Here is a 20,550-nt window from a genome sequence, read left to right as displayed (position 1 = left end):
TACTTATTTCTTCCATGCAGTATTTTAGAACTGATCTATGAACATATGTACAGGTACAACAGCAGCCCTGAAATAAAACACAAGCTGTAAAAAGCTTTAAAATCATTACCTCCTCCTTCTCCACCAGAGGTTTCACCTCTGCAAGGTGAGCATCCTGGAACTCTGTTGACATGGTCAGGAGCTGATATCTGCAAAGATGAAAAAAGATTTGTTCTCAGCTTGCATCAAAGATTAAATACAGGAACAAATAAGATCCTGCTCCACCCACCCCCCACCCCCCCCAGTGACCCACTGTCTCAGGTTATAGTTTAAAAGACCATTGCAAGAAGGTTATGAATCTCTTGTAAAATGCCTCCCTGGTTTATTTATATACACACTCCTGCACAATAAGAGATTAAAGAAATATTAAGGCTGCAAGATCAAACAAAAGTTTGGCAGCTTCAAAACGGGGAATGCTGAAGGAAACAGGGCAGGGACCAGTATAGGGAGAGTCATGGGAACTGTCATTTCACAGGTGAAAGGAGGCATAGCCAAAACTGCACGACCACCTTCTGAAATTAGCTTGAATACTTGTCTCTGAAATTTTTTTTTTCTTCTTTTTTTTCCAATGCAGGCTCCCTCTCCCAGATCTTTACTGTAAGAAAACTGAACTAGACACTCATTAACATAATTTTACTCTCAGATTGATGTGTGCCATTCTTTGGGACAGAAACACCTTCCTTAATCTGAACAAACAAACAGTACCAAGAAAAACAGATATTCCTATAAGTGAAAACCAACAAGGTGCATGCAATAATGCTATTTTCAAAACTGTCAGAGTTAGGAACAAGATTGCTCTATCCTGCTTTAGGAAAGGACCAGCACCGAGACACCCAGCGCTCATCTGAGAGGTTTCACTGGGAACACAGATATGGCTGAAGCCCAGAAGAGGCGACTGCCACGGCAGATGGAGCAGCAGGTTGTGCTGCAGGTGCAGCGCGCCTTTGGCATGTGGACCTGCAGGCATCTCAGTTCAGCGACCATATCAGTCCAAGCCAGGAGTTAAAGAGACGAACAGCATGTTTTCATTCTCTTGACAAAGAAAAGGTGCCAGAGGCAGAGGACTGTTCCCTGCAAAGCTCTCATGAATGAGCAGAAACAGTTCTCAAGAGATACCAGGACTGTTCTAACAGCAAGGTGACAAACACAGAAGTCAAAGTATGTTTGTTACATATCTTGGCCTGATGGAAAAGGGCTTTGAGCATCTTTGGAGAAAACTGGAACTTTATTAACTACAAAACAATAAAACAAATCAATTATTTACTTCTTAAGAAAAGTTTAGAACTGTCTCAAGTGAAGCATATGAGTAAGTATACTCATAAAGCAAGCCAAAAGGCTGAAATACGTTTAGGAATTATTGACTAAGTGTAACTGCAAGCATTTTAATTATTAACAATTTTCCTGAAGACAAGCATAAAACTACAGAACAAAATTTAAAATCAATTCTTTAAACCCATCTCCTGACTTTAATCTGATTTAAGCCAATCAATCAGCCCTGTCTACAGAAACGACCTGGTGCTCAGGATGGGCTGTGAAACCCACAGGAGTAACCACAAGCTGGCAGCGGCAGCAGTTTTACTCTGCCTCATGGGTTAGCTCGATGCACTTTTACCTAGGCAAAAATGCTCTAGTCAGAAAGTTTGCAAGACAGCTGGATGCTACAGGAAGCTATGAAGTGGCAAACACAAATTAAGAAAGTTAATGATGAAAAAACACTGGTGACCATGCATGTGCAAACAGTTTCTTGCTGGCTATGCAATTGGGTGGATTTCTGGTAAAGAATTAGACTGGGTATTTTAAGCTTAGAGTAATGCTTCATAAATATTTAACTCCAACACTTGAGGCATGGGGACAGGAACAAAATTGACCCCATTGCCAGTAATTTGTAATCCAAATTTACAAGGTACCAGAGATACTTAAATAGTCAGAACAGTCAAGACAGAGTTAATTCTCCGGCATTCACTCTGATTCACCCTTTTTCTCCATGTTTTCCAGTAAGTTTTGCCCATTACAGATTTTAATCAAAGAACAAGCAAAAAACAAGTCTACCAAAATTTCAAGCAACTGCAAGTGACATTTTAGAAGTAGTGTTATGTATTTTCGTAATTATGGCCATCTATGTAATGTGCCATTCTACACAGTGAGCAGTTGTGCATGGCAGAGGCAAAACAAGTTCTGCTGCAATATTTGGAGGTTGAAAATATTTACATGCAATTGCATCTAACTCAAATGGCTTTTTTTTATCCCCCCCCCCCCCCCCCCCCCCAGCAAATTCTGTTAAGACAGAAATAGTACCTTAATGTTGCACCTAATTCTGCAATAGGGACTAGAAGTGCAAGAGATTTTTCCATGTTTTGCCTATAGGGGAGGAAAGTAAGAAGTCAGGTCCCCTGCAGTTTTTCAGTAAGAAGCAACTCAGGGAACAAAGCCACAGCTAGTGTTTGTGGAAGAAAGTTGTTTACATGGGATAGTTTCAGATTTTCAGGGACTCAGAGCATTGACTACAAATGACCAAAAAAAACCTGTGCCAAAAAGAACAAGATGGATGCCTTTTATAGCCTTAAAAAACAATCCTGTTTTCATAAGAGTTCAAAGTGTTGCTCTATGTTTCCGAAAGAACCAGCTCTAGGAAGTGCTGACCAGCAGATTACACGACTGCCATAAAGTCTGCTGAACAGAAGCCCAACGTGTACTAAGTTCTCACTTTTGGAAAGATACCAGATCTTGAAGCCACATAATGTTTTCAGATCAGGTATTTCCAAGCTCTGGGTTTTCCTTCTCTGCATCAGGAATACCTGAAACATTCCTACCAAGAAACAACCTTGTGATAAGGTGCCACAACAACATGCTATTTGTTCATGAGAGCTGGCAAACAAAGCCCTGCTATCTGACAGCACTGTAAAAAACATCTTATTTTCCAAAAAGAAAGATGCTGGGGAAGTACTTTTGTACCACCCATGTTCAGCACAAATTTTATAATCTCTAAATAGGTGCTTTGTGTTCCCCTCCATTATGTGACAGGGTAGCTTGAAGCTAATATAACTGCTTAACTCTCCTAAATAGATAACCATACAAGCATTCCTTTATACACATTTCAAAGCACTTGCCTCACAGGAGTCTTCAAAAGACAAAGTTCATTTATATCTGCAAGCAGTAGTCTAAAGTTGCCAACTTGGAGAAAAACAACTTTTTTTTCACTCCACTTGGCCAATTGAGCCTGCTAAGAGGTCCCAAGTTCTCCTCTCCGGGACAAGCCACCTCCAGCCAGCAGACACCCCTCACCCTGCACCCAGATATTCGTTACAATTGCTGCTTAGAGGATTAAGTTTTAAAACAATCATACTTATAACTAAGAATAAAATAAAATTTAAGTCACCTTTGCAGCTGGCAAAGTGCTTTAAAACTCATCACATACCTTTGCCACCTAGCAGGAAAAACAATCAAACCAGCCTCTAGGAAGCCAGGGGGCTATGGGGAAGGATAAAGTCATCTGTGCAATACTGTGTTCACTAATTCCATTCAAAGAGACTTTTCTGTACCCATTCCAGCCCAAACCTACTGCTCCAACACCACCAGAGCAAGTGCCATAATCAAGGCTAGTAGCTCAGGAATCATTTTACTGGGACTGATTATTTTGCTCCGAAAGGTTTAGTATATATTCCCTGTCACTGCATCACTGCTAGAGGGATAGTCATCACTGGAGCTTTGTTTTGGCAGCAGGGGCTACAGGACGGATGTGCAGCCTGGCTTTGCACAACAGGGAGCCCAACAAAGGTGCTAAGAAGCCACACATCAAGTCATCCATCCTAAGACACCAGTAATGTTGCAATCACAAGTACCAAGCATTAGGTAATCCTAATATACATGACCAACTTAATTCCAAACACAGAAGCAAAACAAATTGAAAGATACCTCATTCCAAATTTTATTCTTCTGAAGACACACATATGGTTGTCCAAGTCTCTGCCACTGGTGCATCATCAAGCACAATGGTCTCACATCCATGAAGGGCTGGGGGAACTGCTACCAGCTCTACAGGATTTACCTCTGCCCTCATACCCAACTGTTTTTTATTTACATGCTATCATGAAAAACAAAGAACAGGAAAAGACTCCTGCCTGAGCATTTCATAAAGAAGGCAATTTCCTCAAAACAGCTTGTTTAAACACTGGCAGCAGAGATTATTCTCCTTTTGACTACTGATACACAGACCGGTAACCTCACCAGAGCAGCCTGATGGCACTGCCATCTTTGCAGGCTAACCAAGCAGAAGGGACAGCAATCACTTTACATGTGGGACTAAATACTCACGAGCGCCTAGCCTAATTGCAAAGAGGGAGAAGACCATGGGCACTGAGGGTCACAGCTCCCAAGCACTGGTGGTGCTCTCTCTAGAGAGAGGGACCACACAAGACTTGGGCTCCAGGGCCACACGTGGAGAGGTGTTGCCAAGCCAGCCACATCACTCTGCACTTTATCCCTTGAAAGCCACAAGTGTCTTCAGAGCTCAGGCACCAAAGCAGGTAGGAAGAACAGGCGTGGCAACTTGAGCCTTTGTGCATCTGCAGCAACTCCAAGCACTGTTAAAGCAGCAGGGATGTGGCAAGAATGGAGAGAGCTAAGATGTCTCCAGAGCTCTGCAGAAGTTGATTAGCAAAGATCTCCATCAGTAACAGGTCAGAAAAGTAACAGGGCAGCTCAGGCCTTTGACAATGAAGCAAGGAAAGTTACTGTGATGCTCAAAACAGTACTTGAGCCTTACATACTGTCAATCAGAATTCTTCCAGTCATTAACAGTAAACACTGTAAACTAGTCTGATTGTCCCTCAAATAAAAAATGGTTACCGTAAACTGGGGAGCAGCTTGAAAAAACTTGTCTCCACTAAACAGAGAAAAATGGACATCAATTAATAGCACCCATACATGGTTATGGTACACAGCGCATGCTCTCATTAAGTGCAGTTTACATTTCAGATATTTTATAATCTTCCTGTTTGTGACTCACTTGAAAATTATGGATTTTGCAAGCATCCAAAACAGTTCATGCATAAGCATCTGCCCACACTATGCCCTGTTTAAGCTACTCTGTTTCAGGCACTGGTATCACAAGGTCCTTTGTGTACCAAGTTACTGTTTTTCTCTGACAGTTCCACACAATAAAACACGGAAGAGGTTTTATAGCAGTTCCTCCCCTTTATAAAAAGCAGATTACTTTTGACAGTTAAGTAGCATCCGACTAAACAGTTTGAGCAGCAAGTGTCAAAAGTTGAAGACACTTAACTACTTGGGACTCTCTGGGTTTCCTTAGCCTTTGGTTATACATGATTATCTCAATTTGCAACTAAAAGCAAATAACCTGACACAAAGGAAGCTTGGAAGCGTAACCCTTAAATAATGTAAAGTTTCAAATCAGAAAAGGTCAGGAACCAAAGCATTAAAGTAAATAATATCAGTGAGCTGAAACAACTCCACTGCCTGATGGCCTCCAGTTCACAGGAGTCCTGTTAATCACCATCAGCCAGCCCTCTTCCAGCACAGCACACTGACAATACTCAATTTAATAATTTTTTATTTCTAACCAATACCAATTTGCTTTTATTTCCTTTCAGCCCCCTTTGTGAGCATTTTTTAGTGAAGGCTCTAGTTGAAAATAAGAGCTAGCATCCAGAAAAAAAAGTGGGTTTTTAGGAACATAATGTAGCTTAAGAGTGATTATCAAAGCCAAAAACCAAGAAAGGCTTAAAGTCTTAGTCATTTTTAAGTTTAGACTTATGCTATGTGCTAATCAATCTGATTAGGAAACCAAAATGTTTTAGTCAAGCACTCGAGCCCTGTGCCAAGAAACAGCTGGGCAAAGCCACACGGAGACAACTCCGAGGCCAGAGCCAGCAGCCGATTCCACCAGGGTCCCACGAGCAACATGCAGGTCCACAGTGTCTCCCGCAGCTATGCTTGCCCCAGGCTTTGGCATACCCGTGCAGTTAGAAAGACAAGATCTCCAGGCTCGTCTCCAGTCCTTTTCTTCTGGCTGTTTTTTGCTTGTGCGACTGGCACTGATGCCTGTATGGGTGCAGAGCTGTTCAGCTGCTATCACCTTGAGATTGGACACTGCTTTTAAACTGCCAGTTCCTCAGACCAGGGACTGGTTACTCTTCACATGCATGATATGCTCTGGCAGCTGCACATTGATAGTAGCATCAAAACAAAGTGAGCTGGAAGCAACCCTTCTGTCTACTGCACAGATGTTGAGCAAGAAAACTGTTGAAACACAGCTTGCACAATCCTCTCGCTGTGGGATGCAATGAAGAATGTTCCTTGGAAAGCTCGGGGTCCTCCCATGCTTCATGAGAGTAGAAACTGGCTGTGAGTGGGTTGGTGTGCTAGCCAAAGGACGTGCCTGCTGTCCCTATCTCCCCTGTGCTGGACACCCCTGTTGTGTTCCATCCCCCCCAAAATGAGCAGCTCTTCTATTCCTAGCTGGCAGGGAAATGGAGAGCTTGCAATGTCTTAGAGCTTTTTTCCTGTTGTAGCAATCCCCAATACTAGCTACACTATAATGTCACAACTCCATAAGGGACAGATTACAAATTCTAATGAAGTTCTCTGAAAGTCAAGTTTCTTTAGCATCTGGCACCTGAAACTGCTTCTGGTCATACCTCTGTGAAAAGTCGTTATCTCCAACAACGTTAAGCTTCTTTTAAGAGATTAAAAATACTAATGATTCCCAGGACTCTCTGGCTATGATGAGTGCTGTCACCTCAAACTGAGGAGGTCAGGCAGCCACCACTCACTGGTCACACGGTTGCAAACAGTTGTTGCAGAGTGTGACGGCACAGGGTGGAGGTATGGGAACCCAGAGCTTTCATAAGAAATCCTACATCTGAGTGACAGCCTAAGTTTTTTTGGAAACACGCTATGCCCATTTGTACTGGTGCCAAAGTTGTCCTCTAGCTTTAAATGACTCCAGGCTGTGGGTGGCAGCACCGCAGGGTGGAAAAATTGAAGAGCAATCAGCTGCCTTCCCAAGCTTCCTTCTCTTACCCTACCAAGCCAGCCTGTCTCCTTCCACTGCCACAGCACTCTCCCAGCATCCTTCTCTGCATCTGTCCCACTCCTCCAACTGACTGCAAACATAAAGGTCTTAAGCAGAGATTAAAGGCAATGCATTGTTACAGAACCCAACACCTGCCTTGCACCTGGGTGATAGGCTGGGTTTTGGGGGCAGATGAAATAATGAATGCTGCAAAAAATGCATTAGGCATTTCATAACATGGAAGAGACAGCTTCTGCCACAAAGATTGCAGTCTAAAGAGACAAGAAACAAGCTATTGTTCCTGCAGCTCACCAGTGTCAGGCCATGCTCCCCACCCCCTCCTCTTCTCAGTCTGCCATGCTTTAATAGTTCATAGCTTCTGCCCAGCTGCAACTGCTTCAAGAAGTGGGTGGTTCTGTGCAACTTAGAGGCAAAAACATACTGAGATTATTCCAGAAGGGACAGGCTCATAGTATACTCAGAGATGAGGAATGTTATCTGGCTCTCTAGGTTGCAGCCTTGCAAGTGTATAGTGGTTTCTTTTCACGTTTTGCATTTTCATGTTGATGTTGCAAAGATGAATACTTAAGTTACAAAACATCACAGCTAAGGTTGATGATCTATCTTAATTTACATTTATTCATTAGGTCATACTATACAAGTTAGAGCTTCTGAGTACATATACAACTTGTTCTACCAACTATTAAAATTGCTTGCTCATTGCTGTTATGAGTTCTCTTTATAATCCCTGCCAAAGTGTCTGGGCTGAAGTCTCCTGTGGTAAGTGTCTAAGGGTTTTTGGTTGGTTTTGAGGAGAAAAGTATAATTTATGGGTATTATTTTATTCCCATGAGCTGCCAGTCCCCTTTGTAGGATGAACTTTAGGATTCTATATCTTAATCTGGACTCAAACTTTATACAAATGGCCATTGTGTTAAGGACACATTTTTCATTCTTCTGAAGAAAGTCCCATTGTAAAGTTACCCAAATTTAAGTATTTGCACATACTGAACTACTCCAGACTAGATGTGGGTAACAGTCTTCCATTGCTTGCAAGCCTCAGCACCCAGAGACACAATATGATCTTCTTCAGGGCTGAGCACACTCTTGCCTGTATCAACAGGCAACAGATGGGACTGCTGAGGGAGTGTCAAAGTCAGCACCATCCAGTGCCAAAACACTCCTTGCTTCTCAAAATAAGGCCTTTCAAAATCCTTCAAAGTGGGCAAAAAGCAATTCTCCATCCTCAGCTGACTTTTTTCAAAACCTTACCCATCCATGCTCTAGGTTAACACCTATTACATCAGGCAGAGAACTTAGTTATCTCTTTCCAGGCTTTGTTTACAAGATGAGTTGGAGTTATGCATGCCCAAGTTTTTATATAAGATTGGGATTTTATACACAACTTCATAAAATTCAGTATGTTTCACATGGGAAAAAATATGTGATGCTCTTAAAATTTATTCATCTAGGAAAAACAGAATAGTATTTTGAATTTGTCATAATATAAAGGATCATCATAAAACTTTGCAGCGCTTCTATTTCATAGACTCATCACATAACCGAGTGTGTTGCAACTTTGTCAAACGATGCAAATGCATCTTAAAATTTAGCAGGGATATGTTACATACAATATATACAAAATGTGTTTAGAGTACTCTAGAACTTCAGCAGTAGGAAAATTACATCATTAGTTTAACAAGGTGCACATGAGCTTCCTGAAGGAAGCAACCCAAAAACCCACAGCAAGAGCAATCCTTCCTTCCTCCAGCAGCGCATTTCCCATCTGGATGTCTGCTTACTGTGTTCACAAATAAATGTTCTTTTAAAAGTTGCGTTCTACTTTGCTGATTATTTTTCCATTATACCTTATCCTTACCAATAAACACACACATATATAAAATATATTACCACTCTTTTGCTTTGAACGCCAGCGCCTCCACCTACAGTCTTCACCAGGGGCATTACAGATTAAAGAACCTTATCACTTAGCTTTTGCTTCCTAAAAAAAATATCAGAATTTCTTAAAGTCAAGTTCTAAGAGTAGTGAAATGGCAAGGACAGAAAAACACACAAAACACAAGGGATGGCTGAAAGCACATGGAAAAATTTGTTTTATAGTCAATTAGGTTTTCATGCTGCACTAGGTTCTAAGGTTTGCTCTTTCCATTAATTTTTACATCATCCATACAGTAATAGCAGACTGGCCTTACACATCCATGGTAGAAAATAAGCTAAGAGCTATACTTTTGAAGTTATACTTAGTTCAGACAGGAAGCAGCCACTTACAAGCTTGGAAAACTAGTGAATATCCAGTTTTAAAAACAGGACTTGAAAAGGAAGATCTGCACTGACCAACTTCCAGCTACCAGGAGAAAAAAAAAAATGACTGACAGATGAAAAAGATATATTAAAATTGTGACAATTAACTGAAAGGAAGTAGCACAAAACCCAAAAGAAACATAGGAAACCTGATCAGCCACACAAAATAAGAGCAGTAAAATTGACATACATCCTGCTTTGTACAAACAGATACAGCTGTGGAAAATTTCATCAGCACAGGCAGTCCAGCTGTGCATCAGCAAGCACATTGCTGAGCACCTCCGCATGGAGAACACCCCATCTGACAACAAACCATTGGGCATTATCCAAAGACAACACTCTCATGCCAGTTGGGAAAAAAAAATCAGGCCTGATCCTGCAGCAGCCCTTAGCTAAAACTAAACTCATCTCCCTCATCATCCAACACAGGAGCTTGCACATTTGAGTCTGAAACTTGGATAATTGCAGGCTTTACTTTTTCTTTTTCCCCCACACTTGCTGTGCTGGATTAAATGGTAAATAATGGCACTGATTCTCAGGGACGCTCAGTACTGAGTTTAATTATGTCATAATAACACTTTAATGATACATGATGACATATTCAGGAGAAGCTATGAATGGTTCCTTACTCCTGCTCCAACTCCACAGCCAAAGAGAATTAACAATAGGGATTATCTCCCGCTGACTTACCCCGCTGAAGTCACCCGGGGCACTGGAAGTGACACAGAGAGGAAAAAACCTACCACCATTTGACAGAAACACCAAGTTCAATAGCCATTATATTCATTGATTTCTAAGAGCCCTAACCCAGATTTTAGCCATCTGTAGCAACACACACCACCAAACCTGAAAATGGGATGGCCTTACTGTCAGCCTTTTAAACAGCTTCAGAGTATTTCCTGTGACTCTGCAGTACCAGCAAGTAACTTTTGGGACAGAGCTTTTGACAGAGGGCAGGGAGGTAACTACAGTTTCCTTGACCAGCTGACAGCTGGAGATCCACTCCCCACCCAACAGTCCAGGAAAGTTCTTCACTGAGAAGGCTGCAGGACAGCACCATCACACAGCAGGTAAACTTACAAATTTACACCTAAAAGCTGAATCTGAAGGGCAGTCTACATACAATACCATTTATTTAGTGAAAGTGAAACAGTGACAGGACAAAGTGGGCTCTTCTGTACTTCTGCCTGAGACGTCTAGGTGCTGTGACACAACATGAAAGTTAGATGTAAACAAACTGTCAAGTGGAAGTCATACTTCATCTCAAGAACCATCATTTCATCCCTATTAATATCAAGCAGTTGCATCTCCTAGTTTTCAGAAGGTCTTCCTTTCAACTGGTTAAACCAGAGAAACAAGAGAAAGTCATTCTTGCTGCAGACTGTTGGGACTGAACTGATTCAGGCTATTGGTTTCCCAGGCTGTACTCTCCCCTGACAGCAAAGGGGCTTCTGACACCTTAAGCTTCCAGCTATACACATGATGTAAACATTGCTGATCCACCACAACTCGAATTTGTATTATTTTTGAGAGTTTCACAGTTTCTAGTTGTCTTTATTCTGAAGAGCTTCAAGCCAGTTTCACCCCTTCTGTACTTTTTCTTTCACTCTTTGTCTATTTTGAGACAATAAAAGCAGGAAATGTCTCATTACATATATGCTCCACGTTTTGGGCAACAGATTCTCAGGCTCTAAGGAGGTTAAGTGAAAAAAACAGTATTTTCTACGGGAAGTTAGAAGTTTGCCAAAATCCCTTAAGCTGGTCATGAGAAGATGTATGTTGCACTTCAGTCAAACAAATTAATCACTTAGGTTTAAAACTCCGTATCAAAGAATTTTTCTCACAGCAGTTCACTGCTAATCCCACCTGAACTACAAGAGCAAGTTACTCAACTGCCTTATAACTATTTTTAAGGCCTAGGCTCCCAAGTCAAAGCGTTTCCCAAGATGCACTGTAATCTCCCCATGTAACTGTCACAGTGCAAAAAGGAATATTCAATGAGCAGAATATCTCCCACTGGAGTAAAGAAAATGGGGGAATCCTGCTGTTTTTACTGAGCATTCATACAATCTACCCAGATGATCTGTCACAGTTTTAGCATTCCATTTTATTTTGGCAAGAACAAAAAAGCCATTGTACAGGGCAGAAACTGAAAAACTTAAGAGTCTGTTTTATGGTGGTGCAGATGCTGGTTCCCAAACATAGGCAGGCACACGTGGCAGCCCTCCCTCAGTAGTGGGTGACACTTCTCTGGCTATTGCCAAATTCTGTGGACACCTGACACTTTGACATCTCTAGCCTGCTGCCACCTTGGGTAAAGTGGCCAAAGAATGTAACGAATCAGTACACAAACCCTTCTTCCTAAGGGAAACAAATGAAAAGCCCATCTTGTCCAGACCATCTAGACTCCTCTCCCCCAGCCTGGTCCAAGGCCAGCCACTTTGCAGAGTGTCCATTCGCAAGGGGATGAGTTCAACTCTTGGTTCACTGCTTATAGAAATTTTAGTTCAAAGGTTTCAAAGTTGAAATCCAGCCCATTCCAGGTATCTGCTGAACTGCGGTGAAAGGAAGTCAGATTCAAATGTTGCAGTTTCTAGTTACCCAAAACCATTATACCATGGCATCTGTTCAGTTTACACTGAAAAATATTAGGTACAGAAACCATACACACCCTAAGTAGTCTCTCATTATTACCTTAAAACCAGTTTTCAATACATCTGTGTTTTCCATGTCAAAACATACACTAGTTTCTCCTGAACACATCCATGCATTATTCTTCAAGGGCACAGAGATTATTAGTACTCTGGGAACTGCACAAACCTTTAAGGAACACTATTTTTGCTGCACCTACTCCTGAGTTTTACCATTTCATCCACAGTCATTAAATTCTTGCTGTGCACAGGACATTGTACAGCATTAGCTGCCTGCTGTTTACCCAAGTACTTGTGATAAAAACACAGTCTTTCTATGTCAAACTACGTTAGACTCTGGTTAAAAGAGCACAACGTTTTAAAAAAAACATGTTGCCAGAGCCAAGATCAGAGTGCACCAGCTTAATGCCACTGGCTGAAGTTTTGATGTAACTTACGCCTGTAACAGCCAAGACTATAAAAGACCAAGGCAGGCTTCTCACATGTTTACTTGAAGTATTTGATAGCTCCCGTTTACAGGCTATTTTCACTGCTTGTCCTCAACTGCAAGTTTTTTCAGCAGCTGTGTATCTTTAACACACACACAAAAAAGTTGACAAAAAGACAGAGGAAGTCAAAACAATGCAACACCTTGCAGAGAAACTGGACAGAAAACTTCAGGCTGTCTTTGACCTCTTCCATGCCACTACAATTCCATTTTCTAGGTTCAAAACACAGTTCCTATTTAAACAGACAACTGAGGAGGAAAATGTCCAAATAGTTGGTAAATGCTTCTATTTGAAGCCTAAAGGGAGTCTTATTCTGGGCATGAGGTGCAAAATCGGGCACCGTGGTCTTTATAAAACAGTGGGTAAGAGTGAGCAATGCTGGTTTGCAAGTGTTTAATAGGAAAACCGTAACACAATGGAAAGCATTAACCAAAACATCCTCCCTAGAAGTGAAATTACTAATTTTATCAGACCCAGCAGACGGCTGTGCCTCCACTGCAAACATCGCCGGGACGCGCTCTGACCCCGGGCACTGCCTGGGAGCACAGGCGGCAAACCGCGCCTATCACCGCGTACAGACCCCGCTCAAACAACTGACTAGTAAAGCCTGGACACCAGTCAAGCCTGTCCTCTGCTCCGGATCCAAGGCAGAGCTGCAGGAGCAGAGACACAAGCAACAAGCGCCAGGAGTCAACTTCCGTAAGGAAAAGTAGGTGCCTTCGTTTCACGGCCGTTTTCCAGCCCAGCCCGCCGCTCCGGGGAGCCTCGGACCGTGGCAGCAGCACCCAGGAGCTGCCCCCACCGCCGGGAAGGGCCGGGGGACGGCTCGGGGCACCCCATCGGCCGCTGCCTCCCGCCAGCTCAGCCACCACCCCGCAAAGAGCCGCCTGCTCCTCCGCCGGCGGCCGGCAAAGCCCTGCTTGGAAGGAGGAGGCGGGGGGAAAGGGATTTACTGATAAGAAAAAGGAGGAGGGTGATGCAGGGATGCGCCCTAAAGGGGCTGAGAGGTCCGCGGGGGTGGGTGGGTGGATGGATGGATGGGGGGGGGGGGGGGGGGGGGGGAAAGGTAGGTGGATGGAGGGACCCTCCCTTACCTGCTGCGGTACCACTCTCCCTGCACCGCCGCCGCGCTCCGACCACCGCCCGCCCGCGGCCGCGGGGCGGATTTATAGCCCGCGCCCCGCCCGCCGGGCGGTGCTGCCCGCCGCCGCCGCCGCCTCGCCCCCGGCGGGAGCACGGGGCGGGCCGCCACCCGTTCCGGGGCTCCGCCCGCCCCGTTCGTCCGCAGGGGCCTGTGGCGGCTGCCCCGCGGCTGCCCGGTCTGCGGAGGGGCGCTGAGTATCAGCGGGGAAACCCCGCACCCGCCCGCCCACCAGCGCAGCTCCCCCCCTCCCTCAGGCCGCGCAGCTCAGCGCGGGGGGGGCTCACCGCTGACACCCCCTTCCCGGGCACGCTGCGGGAGCAGCGGATGGGTGAGAGCTGCCACCCTGAGAGCTGCCACCCGGCCTCCCGAAGCGTTACCGTGCCGGGGAGAAGGGGTGTCACACCGTGTGGTGAGGAGAGTCGAGTGTGGGCGAGGGGCTTGCCCAGGGACCGAGGGACTAGCCGTCTTGGGAAAGTCCGAGCCAAGGAGTGCGACCGCGGGGTCCTGGCACAGGTGGTCCAAACCCTGCAGGCATACGCACTACGATTTACCAGATCACGAATTGCTCATTACATACATTAACAGGACCCCTAGGAAGGAACCCTTAATTGCAGTAGAAAGAAAATAATGCCTTGACACATTTCTCATGAAGTTCAGAGGGTGCAGCGGGTGCTGCAAGTGCTGTGTGAGTTTCCCAGCAAACAACTCTTTGGCAAGAAGCGCAGCTAATCGTTTATTCCAAAAAGAGGCCCTGGCCTGCTGAGTAAAGAATATATACACAGTTCTGCGTGTAGCCACCCGCTAAGGGGCTGGTTAAACTGTGACAGCCTCAGCTGCTTTTTCTGTGGCTTTTCTGTAAAGCACGCTGACCCCATGTGTGTGATTTCACTTAACAGCCTCACTTTTATGGCAGGTTACTGTGACCCAAACTGATGAAATCCACATCATGTTATCGTTTTTCCTCATGCAGCGGTCTGAAGAGGAAATCAGAGATTCCTGAAACTCTGAAACTCTGTTAAACTCTCTGCCTCTGTTTTCTCAGCTATACAATAAGCTTATTAAGTCCAGTCTATAAAAGCTTGCTGCTGTTCAAATGCATATTAGCTTCTCTCCTCCTAACCCAGCTTCTGCACCTGAGTCAGAAAGTGCTGCCTTCGGAAAAAGCACTCTGGAAGTCCAGTTCCTTTTTCACCATGGAGAACATGTTGTGCATCAATAACTCTGAAGTATTACTAAGTGTAGAATAAAGGAAATTTCTTTATCATGTTTTCTTACCTCCGTTTAGTTCATGTCTGCAAGGGTGAAAAGTATTTCTGAAACAACACCAGAGAAGCATTTGTCATTCTAAGACTCACTGCTCTGTGTGTGCTTTCTTTGTTTTTTGAATCATTAAAGGTCTAACCTTTTTCGTGTAAATTTTAAATTGTGAGGCCAGGAAACCAATGAAACCATCGTAAATAATTTCATTTGCAACTGAGCCTATTTTGAAGTCATATCTTCGAAATTATGTCATCAAATCGCTGTCTTGCTGTGTTTGTTATGGAAGATCTGCCTAGTTCAGTGTACTAAAGCTATGGAACAAGTGCAAATGCTAGAACAAGAAGATGGGCTTGACTAATTTTCCAACGGATTAATCCTTCCTTCATCTGACCATGAAACAAAATCCTAGCTCAGAAACATTCAGTCCTTCAGAAAACAGATCTGGGTCAGTGTCTGAACTGTGTGGTTTGGCCCATCCTCAAGCAGTTTTTCAGTCTGCTGTGCTTGGCTGCTTTTTGGGGAAGGGGCTGAAAACTCCAGAGATTCAAACTGAATGAACTGTTCCCTGTGCACTAAATACAGACTTCTGCAGTAAAAACAAGTACTGAGTCTGGAACGAACTGGAGAACTGGAATGAAGTGTTTTCTTTTGTTTTGACCTTTGCAGTTTGTTTGTTATGTAGATCACATGCAGTGTTAGACCCTCAAAAATGTTGGTGGCAGGCAGGTAGAAGCCCCCAGGAGTCAATAGTTGCTAGCCCACGTAAGTAGGAGAGCCTGGGAATGTGTGCATCCGAACTGAGCCTTCACTAGCTCAAGCACTCTTCCCAGCTATTTTGCTCCTTATGACTGAGAATAACATGGTGATTTGCAGTGTCTTTTGAGGGTGATTGGTGGATTGCAAAAGAAAATGAAATCATTCCAAAAATCCAAGTTAGGAAGTATTTTACTATGTGAAGATGTAATTGCTAAAGTTTGTACTCTCAGAGCCAAATCCTGCCATGTGCCAGAAAGGAGCACAGCTGAAAGCTTGGGGAACATCGTTCCCCTCTGCTTGAAAAAGTCTACTTAGAAGTCAGGTAGGGAAAACAGGAATTTCAAGGCTTAATTTGCCACAGTGGCACTGCTGACAATGCAACAGCCACAGCCTCAGTGAGTTTTCACCTTGTGCTGGGCTGCACGACTGCTCACACCACATTCCCGTAGCAGCTGAGTGGCTCATGTACCAGAATCTGTACGTGTACAGACGTGTGTACTTTAGGAGCCACTGTGCTAGGGAGACAAGACAAGCTGCCACCCACATGGGCCCACTGAAAATCTAATGACTATTTCTACTGTAAATATTATTTTATGTAATAAACCAGCTTTATCCAGCTGGCATGCACTTGTCCTTTTCAGAAGAGCATCTCTGTAGGGGGTGGCTGCCCAACCACAGATGTCCATTCCTGTACCAGCGAACAGGCTGCTCAAACCAACCTGAAAGCACAACTCCTCTCCAGTGCTGTCTGTGGCTTTCACTTGAGATCGCAGCATAGGTTTCCAGGAGTTTTGAAAGTAAACAAGTCCTTGATTTACTATTCTATTTTGTTTTACTAAACTGGCTTATTGTAGGTATACTCACACACAAAGACGCATTTGCACAAAGAGAGGAGATGTCATACTTCCATGCTAGAGAAAGACTAATCGTATGTGCTGAGCAGATGCCTGCTTATGTGTTCCAATACCTGGCAGTAACAATATTTCAGCATTTAAATAGCACTTTAAAGCCATTAACTAATCAATGCTTACAAGGCTCCAGGGGAAAGAGTGTGGTGCAAATGAAGAACCACCAGACTAGAGACCTGATCCAAAGTCCACTGAAGGGTAGCAAAGCCATCGATTTCAATGCTATGGAAACAGGTTTTAATTATGAGACTATTCTTCTTTCCTTTGACATTATATTTCTTTCCATGCCAGCATTAACACAGGAAATTTCAGTGGTTGTGCTGCAGCAACAAAGAAGGAAAAAGAGTTGAATAATGTAGGAGCACAGCATTATTTTTTGCAACAAATATTGTGCATTTCTTTACAAAGATCTCTGCACACTGTTTACATTTAAGCAGTGGTGATATTATTAGTCACTGCAAAAGTAACTGGGTGTTCCCTTGTTCTCACTAACAATACAGCAGGGATAATTTTGGATTAAGCTACATGTTTTATGAAAAATATACTTGATGTTTGCTGGTTCACGTAAAAAGAACTCCCTGTGTGACCCATCAAATATCACACCCCATCCACTGGGAATTTTATTCTACTACAGTTGTTGCCTTTGGATTCCTTGATGATGCTGACATGTAGACATACGAATCAGTTGTCCTTCCAAAAATTATCCAATGCAGCTTTGAACCAAGGGCACTGACCTCAATAAAAAATATAAATAAATAACACCACAGATTGCAGATTCACATGCCCCTGTCAGAGGTTTTCCTGATGTTATTCATATCCCCACATAAGTACTTATTTCCAGTTTGGAAACTGCTTTTGGCAGGTTTATCTGCTTCAGCAAAAGCATAGATGCGGGGTGAGTCATTTAGTTGGTCTTGCAATATGAACTTCCTGCCATTTGCAAAGGAAATAGATTTTTTAAATATATTTTATCAAAGCAGGGTTTATCTGTAAGTTCATTCAGTGAATGAGGGGATGGAGATTTTGTTTTTTGAATAGGTATATCCCTTCAGGACGTTTTTGGTGGAACATTTTACCAAGGGAAATGTTTCTATAGAAAGTTCTGTTAATTGGGGTGGAATCTGTGAGCTAAATTCACAGCAGGACTCACAGCTGAGTGACGGGGCTGCCCAGCCCTGCATTTGCCACTCAGGCTTTTGGTCCAATGCATGTGGACAACTAAGTGTCTAAGAATCGGGTTTCTGAGAAGTCAACATGATGAGTGGTAAATATTAAAACTAGCCAAGAGAAAAGCCAAGAGAGACAAGGTCTAAAATAGATTTTATGTTTATTTCCACGTAAGGTTTTTGACTGTAAATTCTCTCCAAGAGATTAATACCTATGGTCAGTGAGTGCTTTCTTTGGTACTTCCTTACAGTTCATAACCCACAGATAATGCAGGCATCTGAGGGACTTGTTTTCAGATACCATACTGTGTTTGAGCATAGCTCTTCTGCTTACCAGGAAAAAGTCTAAGCCACAGTCTACAGGATGGTTATACACTCATTGCACAACATTTTGCTTGCAGTTTCTCCTGTTGGAGCTAATGCATTTTGTAAAAATAACGAAAACTCATCAAGCCAGCCAGGAAAAAGGAAGAATTTTGTTCTGCAGCTCACAGATGTCATTACGAAGGCGGGGAGAGGGTTTCATATCCCTGCTACAGTTGGAAGGGGAATTGGGACTTGCTGCATACTTCCATTCCTCCTCCAAACAGAAGAGGCTCAGATTGCAATATCTGGATTAAAATCTGTCTCTTGCACCAAGAACTCATGAAGAGAGACTCCATTTTCAAAGCTATCTTTTGTGCAAAGATTAAGCCAGCAGGGACTCTGAAACCTGCACAGGATAAGAAAAGAGGGAAGAAATCCCAACTGTGGTTTCACTTAGGAGCTAGAGCAACTCCTTTTCCCAGAATGACAGGAGTTTCACACACATCAAGTGGTAAAGAAAACTGTTCCCTCTATTGGTGGCAGCCCAACAGGGATTTTAAAAGTCTCAGTGGTATCTGCATTTCAGACTAAGGAGATCCAGGTGAATTCAGCTTGCACATTCACCAGAATCAAAGTGTAATACACTGCTGCTAGTTATCTGTCCTGATGTAATTTCAATTTGTCTACTAAGATGGGTTATTTGTGTTTCACATCTTTGTCACCTGCTTGCCACTGGGCAGAAGAAGCAGTACAGCACTGTGCGCCATGGCCCATGAGGATCCATGCACTTGCTGATGGCCCCAGCAGGATGTGCGTGGTGACCAGCTACTCACCTGCCCTCTTGTTTGTCCAATGGTCTAAACAGAAAGCTATTTGGGGCTGCTGAGAGATCAAAGAATTGATTTTATGGGTGCCTGATAGCCCCTTGCATGAGTTTATTTAGTCCCGCTGGAGAAAAATTGCAGTCTTCAGACCTGTCCACCTGTTAAACACACATGTACACGCCTGTGTGTACAATTGTATAGAGCTTGTTTCTTTAGGAATCTCCACTAAGCATACAGATAAACACAATAAGTTCCTTTACAGATGTAGCTTTACTGGGCTGGCATGAGATATTATTCTTTTCTTATTCATGTTGATTCTTTTTGTGGTCAGCTATGAGTAGGCAAGGAAGTAGAGAGACTTGTTTTAACTGTGAACTAAGAGCAGTGCTGTAACCCTTCACAGCAGTCAGAGGCAGGAGAAATGAAATGCTGAAAGGTCGTAAATAAGGGGGATTTTCCTCAGCTCTCTCAGAAGTAGGTGACTTCGTCCATCCCATTCTCAGCAAGAAACTTTGTGTTTGTCAGAACGGGTTTGCTCTGTCTAAAGGAAACCAATTAGAAAATACTGCCTTCGGCACTAACAACTACCCTTTGACGTCTTCAAATTTTCTTACCAAAATTACCTACAAGAATACAGGCTATACAGGTAACTAATTCAGTTTCTGAAGCACTGGATGGGTAGAGAATTCAACAGAGCCCAACTGATGCCCTCAGTTGGTCATCTACAACTTCTTGCATGCGTAATCCTCTCTTAATCTGCCTGCCTTGGGGTGCCAGGACTCTCCATCCCCATTCACTAAGTGGGGAGAATCTGACCATCAGTTGCAACTGCTGTCCTCTGCTGCAAATTCAATGGCAAGTTTAAAGAAACTTTCAAGTTGTAAATGTCTTTTCATAAAAGCTGCTTTCACATACTAGAAAAATGGGGATTCTATACACTTGAGCATTACAAGGCTCACGTCCCTGCTCACGTCCACCCTAGAGGCACAGCATTAGGGATGTTCAAACAGAACTCATTTGGGGGCTGCACAAGCAACTTGAAGGAGACTTTAAGTTTTTTATGTAAAACAGACTTTGCAGCAACTTGTTCTTTAGCAGAAAGGTGTGACCAGGGAGGTGCTGGGTATGAGTGTGTGCTCTGTTAAATTAGGCCATTCGAAGCAAGAGATCACAGGACTTGGAAGCCCCAAAATCTCCTGATTCTGAACACTTTGGTGTGGATCATATCAGCTGACATGCCTGCAAGTCCTGTACTGATCAGGGAAGAAGGAACCAAATGCAATTTGATGTCTTTTTGATTCTCTGTGGTCGGTATTTGGCTAAGCAAAATTGCTCCAAAACTGAAGTACGAGTGTTCCACTCTCTCCCATTAGTCCCCATCTTTAGTTATTATATTTTTAAAGAAGTTCCTCTACTAGCTAAAAATCTGGAAAGTACTTCCCTCCCCCTCACCTCTTCCTCCCACTCAGTCTGGCTGAGGCATTGCTATATACACAAATACATAGGCACAAGTACATGTGTGTGTACCAGAATCCTTCCCATTCCCTTTTTCACAGCCTCTCTGAAGGAACATCCAACACACATCTCAGCTGAACTTTTGAACCCACCAAGGCTGAGATGATAGCTTGAATTCAAGCAAAACAGGCTGGTGAG

At 43.4% G+C, this 20,550-nt stretch overlaps 1 protein-coding gene across 2 annotated transcripts in view; it reads right to left on the bottom strand.

The window, feature by feature from the left end:
- The window catches only part of NDRG1 (N-myc downstream regulated 1), a 75,839-nt gene that overhangs the window by 28,208 nt on the left and 27,081 nt on the right, over positions 1-20,550 (bottom strand). Inside the window, exons 1-2 of one of the 2 annotated variants that reach the window (XM_074837309.1) lie at positions 13,628-13,770; positions 110-188 (exon numbers count right to left, since the gene is read on the bottom strand). In XM_074837309.1, the coding sequence (XP_074693410.1) occupies positions 110-172 (63 nt within the window). In that variant the 5' untranslated portion in view covers positions 173-188; positions 13,628-13,770. Of the gene's footprint in view, positions 1-109; positions 189-13,627; positions 13,771-20,550 lie in introns of those variants that run through there. The other variant, XM_074837130.1, reaches the window with a different exon arrangement.

The sequence above is a fragment of the Strix aluco genome, chromosome 1 (genome assembly GCF_031877795.1).
Source record: "Strix aluco isolate bStrAlu1 chromosome 1, bStrAlu1.hap1, whole genome shotgun sequence".
In the NCBI taxonomy this organism is placed as follows: Eukaryota; Metazoa; Chordata; class Aves; order Strigiformes; family Strigidae; genus Strix; species Strix aluco.
This window is presented reverse-complemented; position numbering and strand designations above follow the sequence as displayed.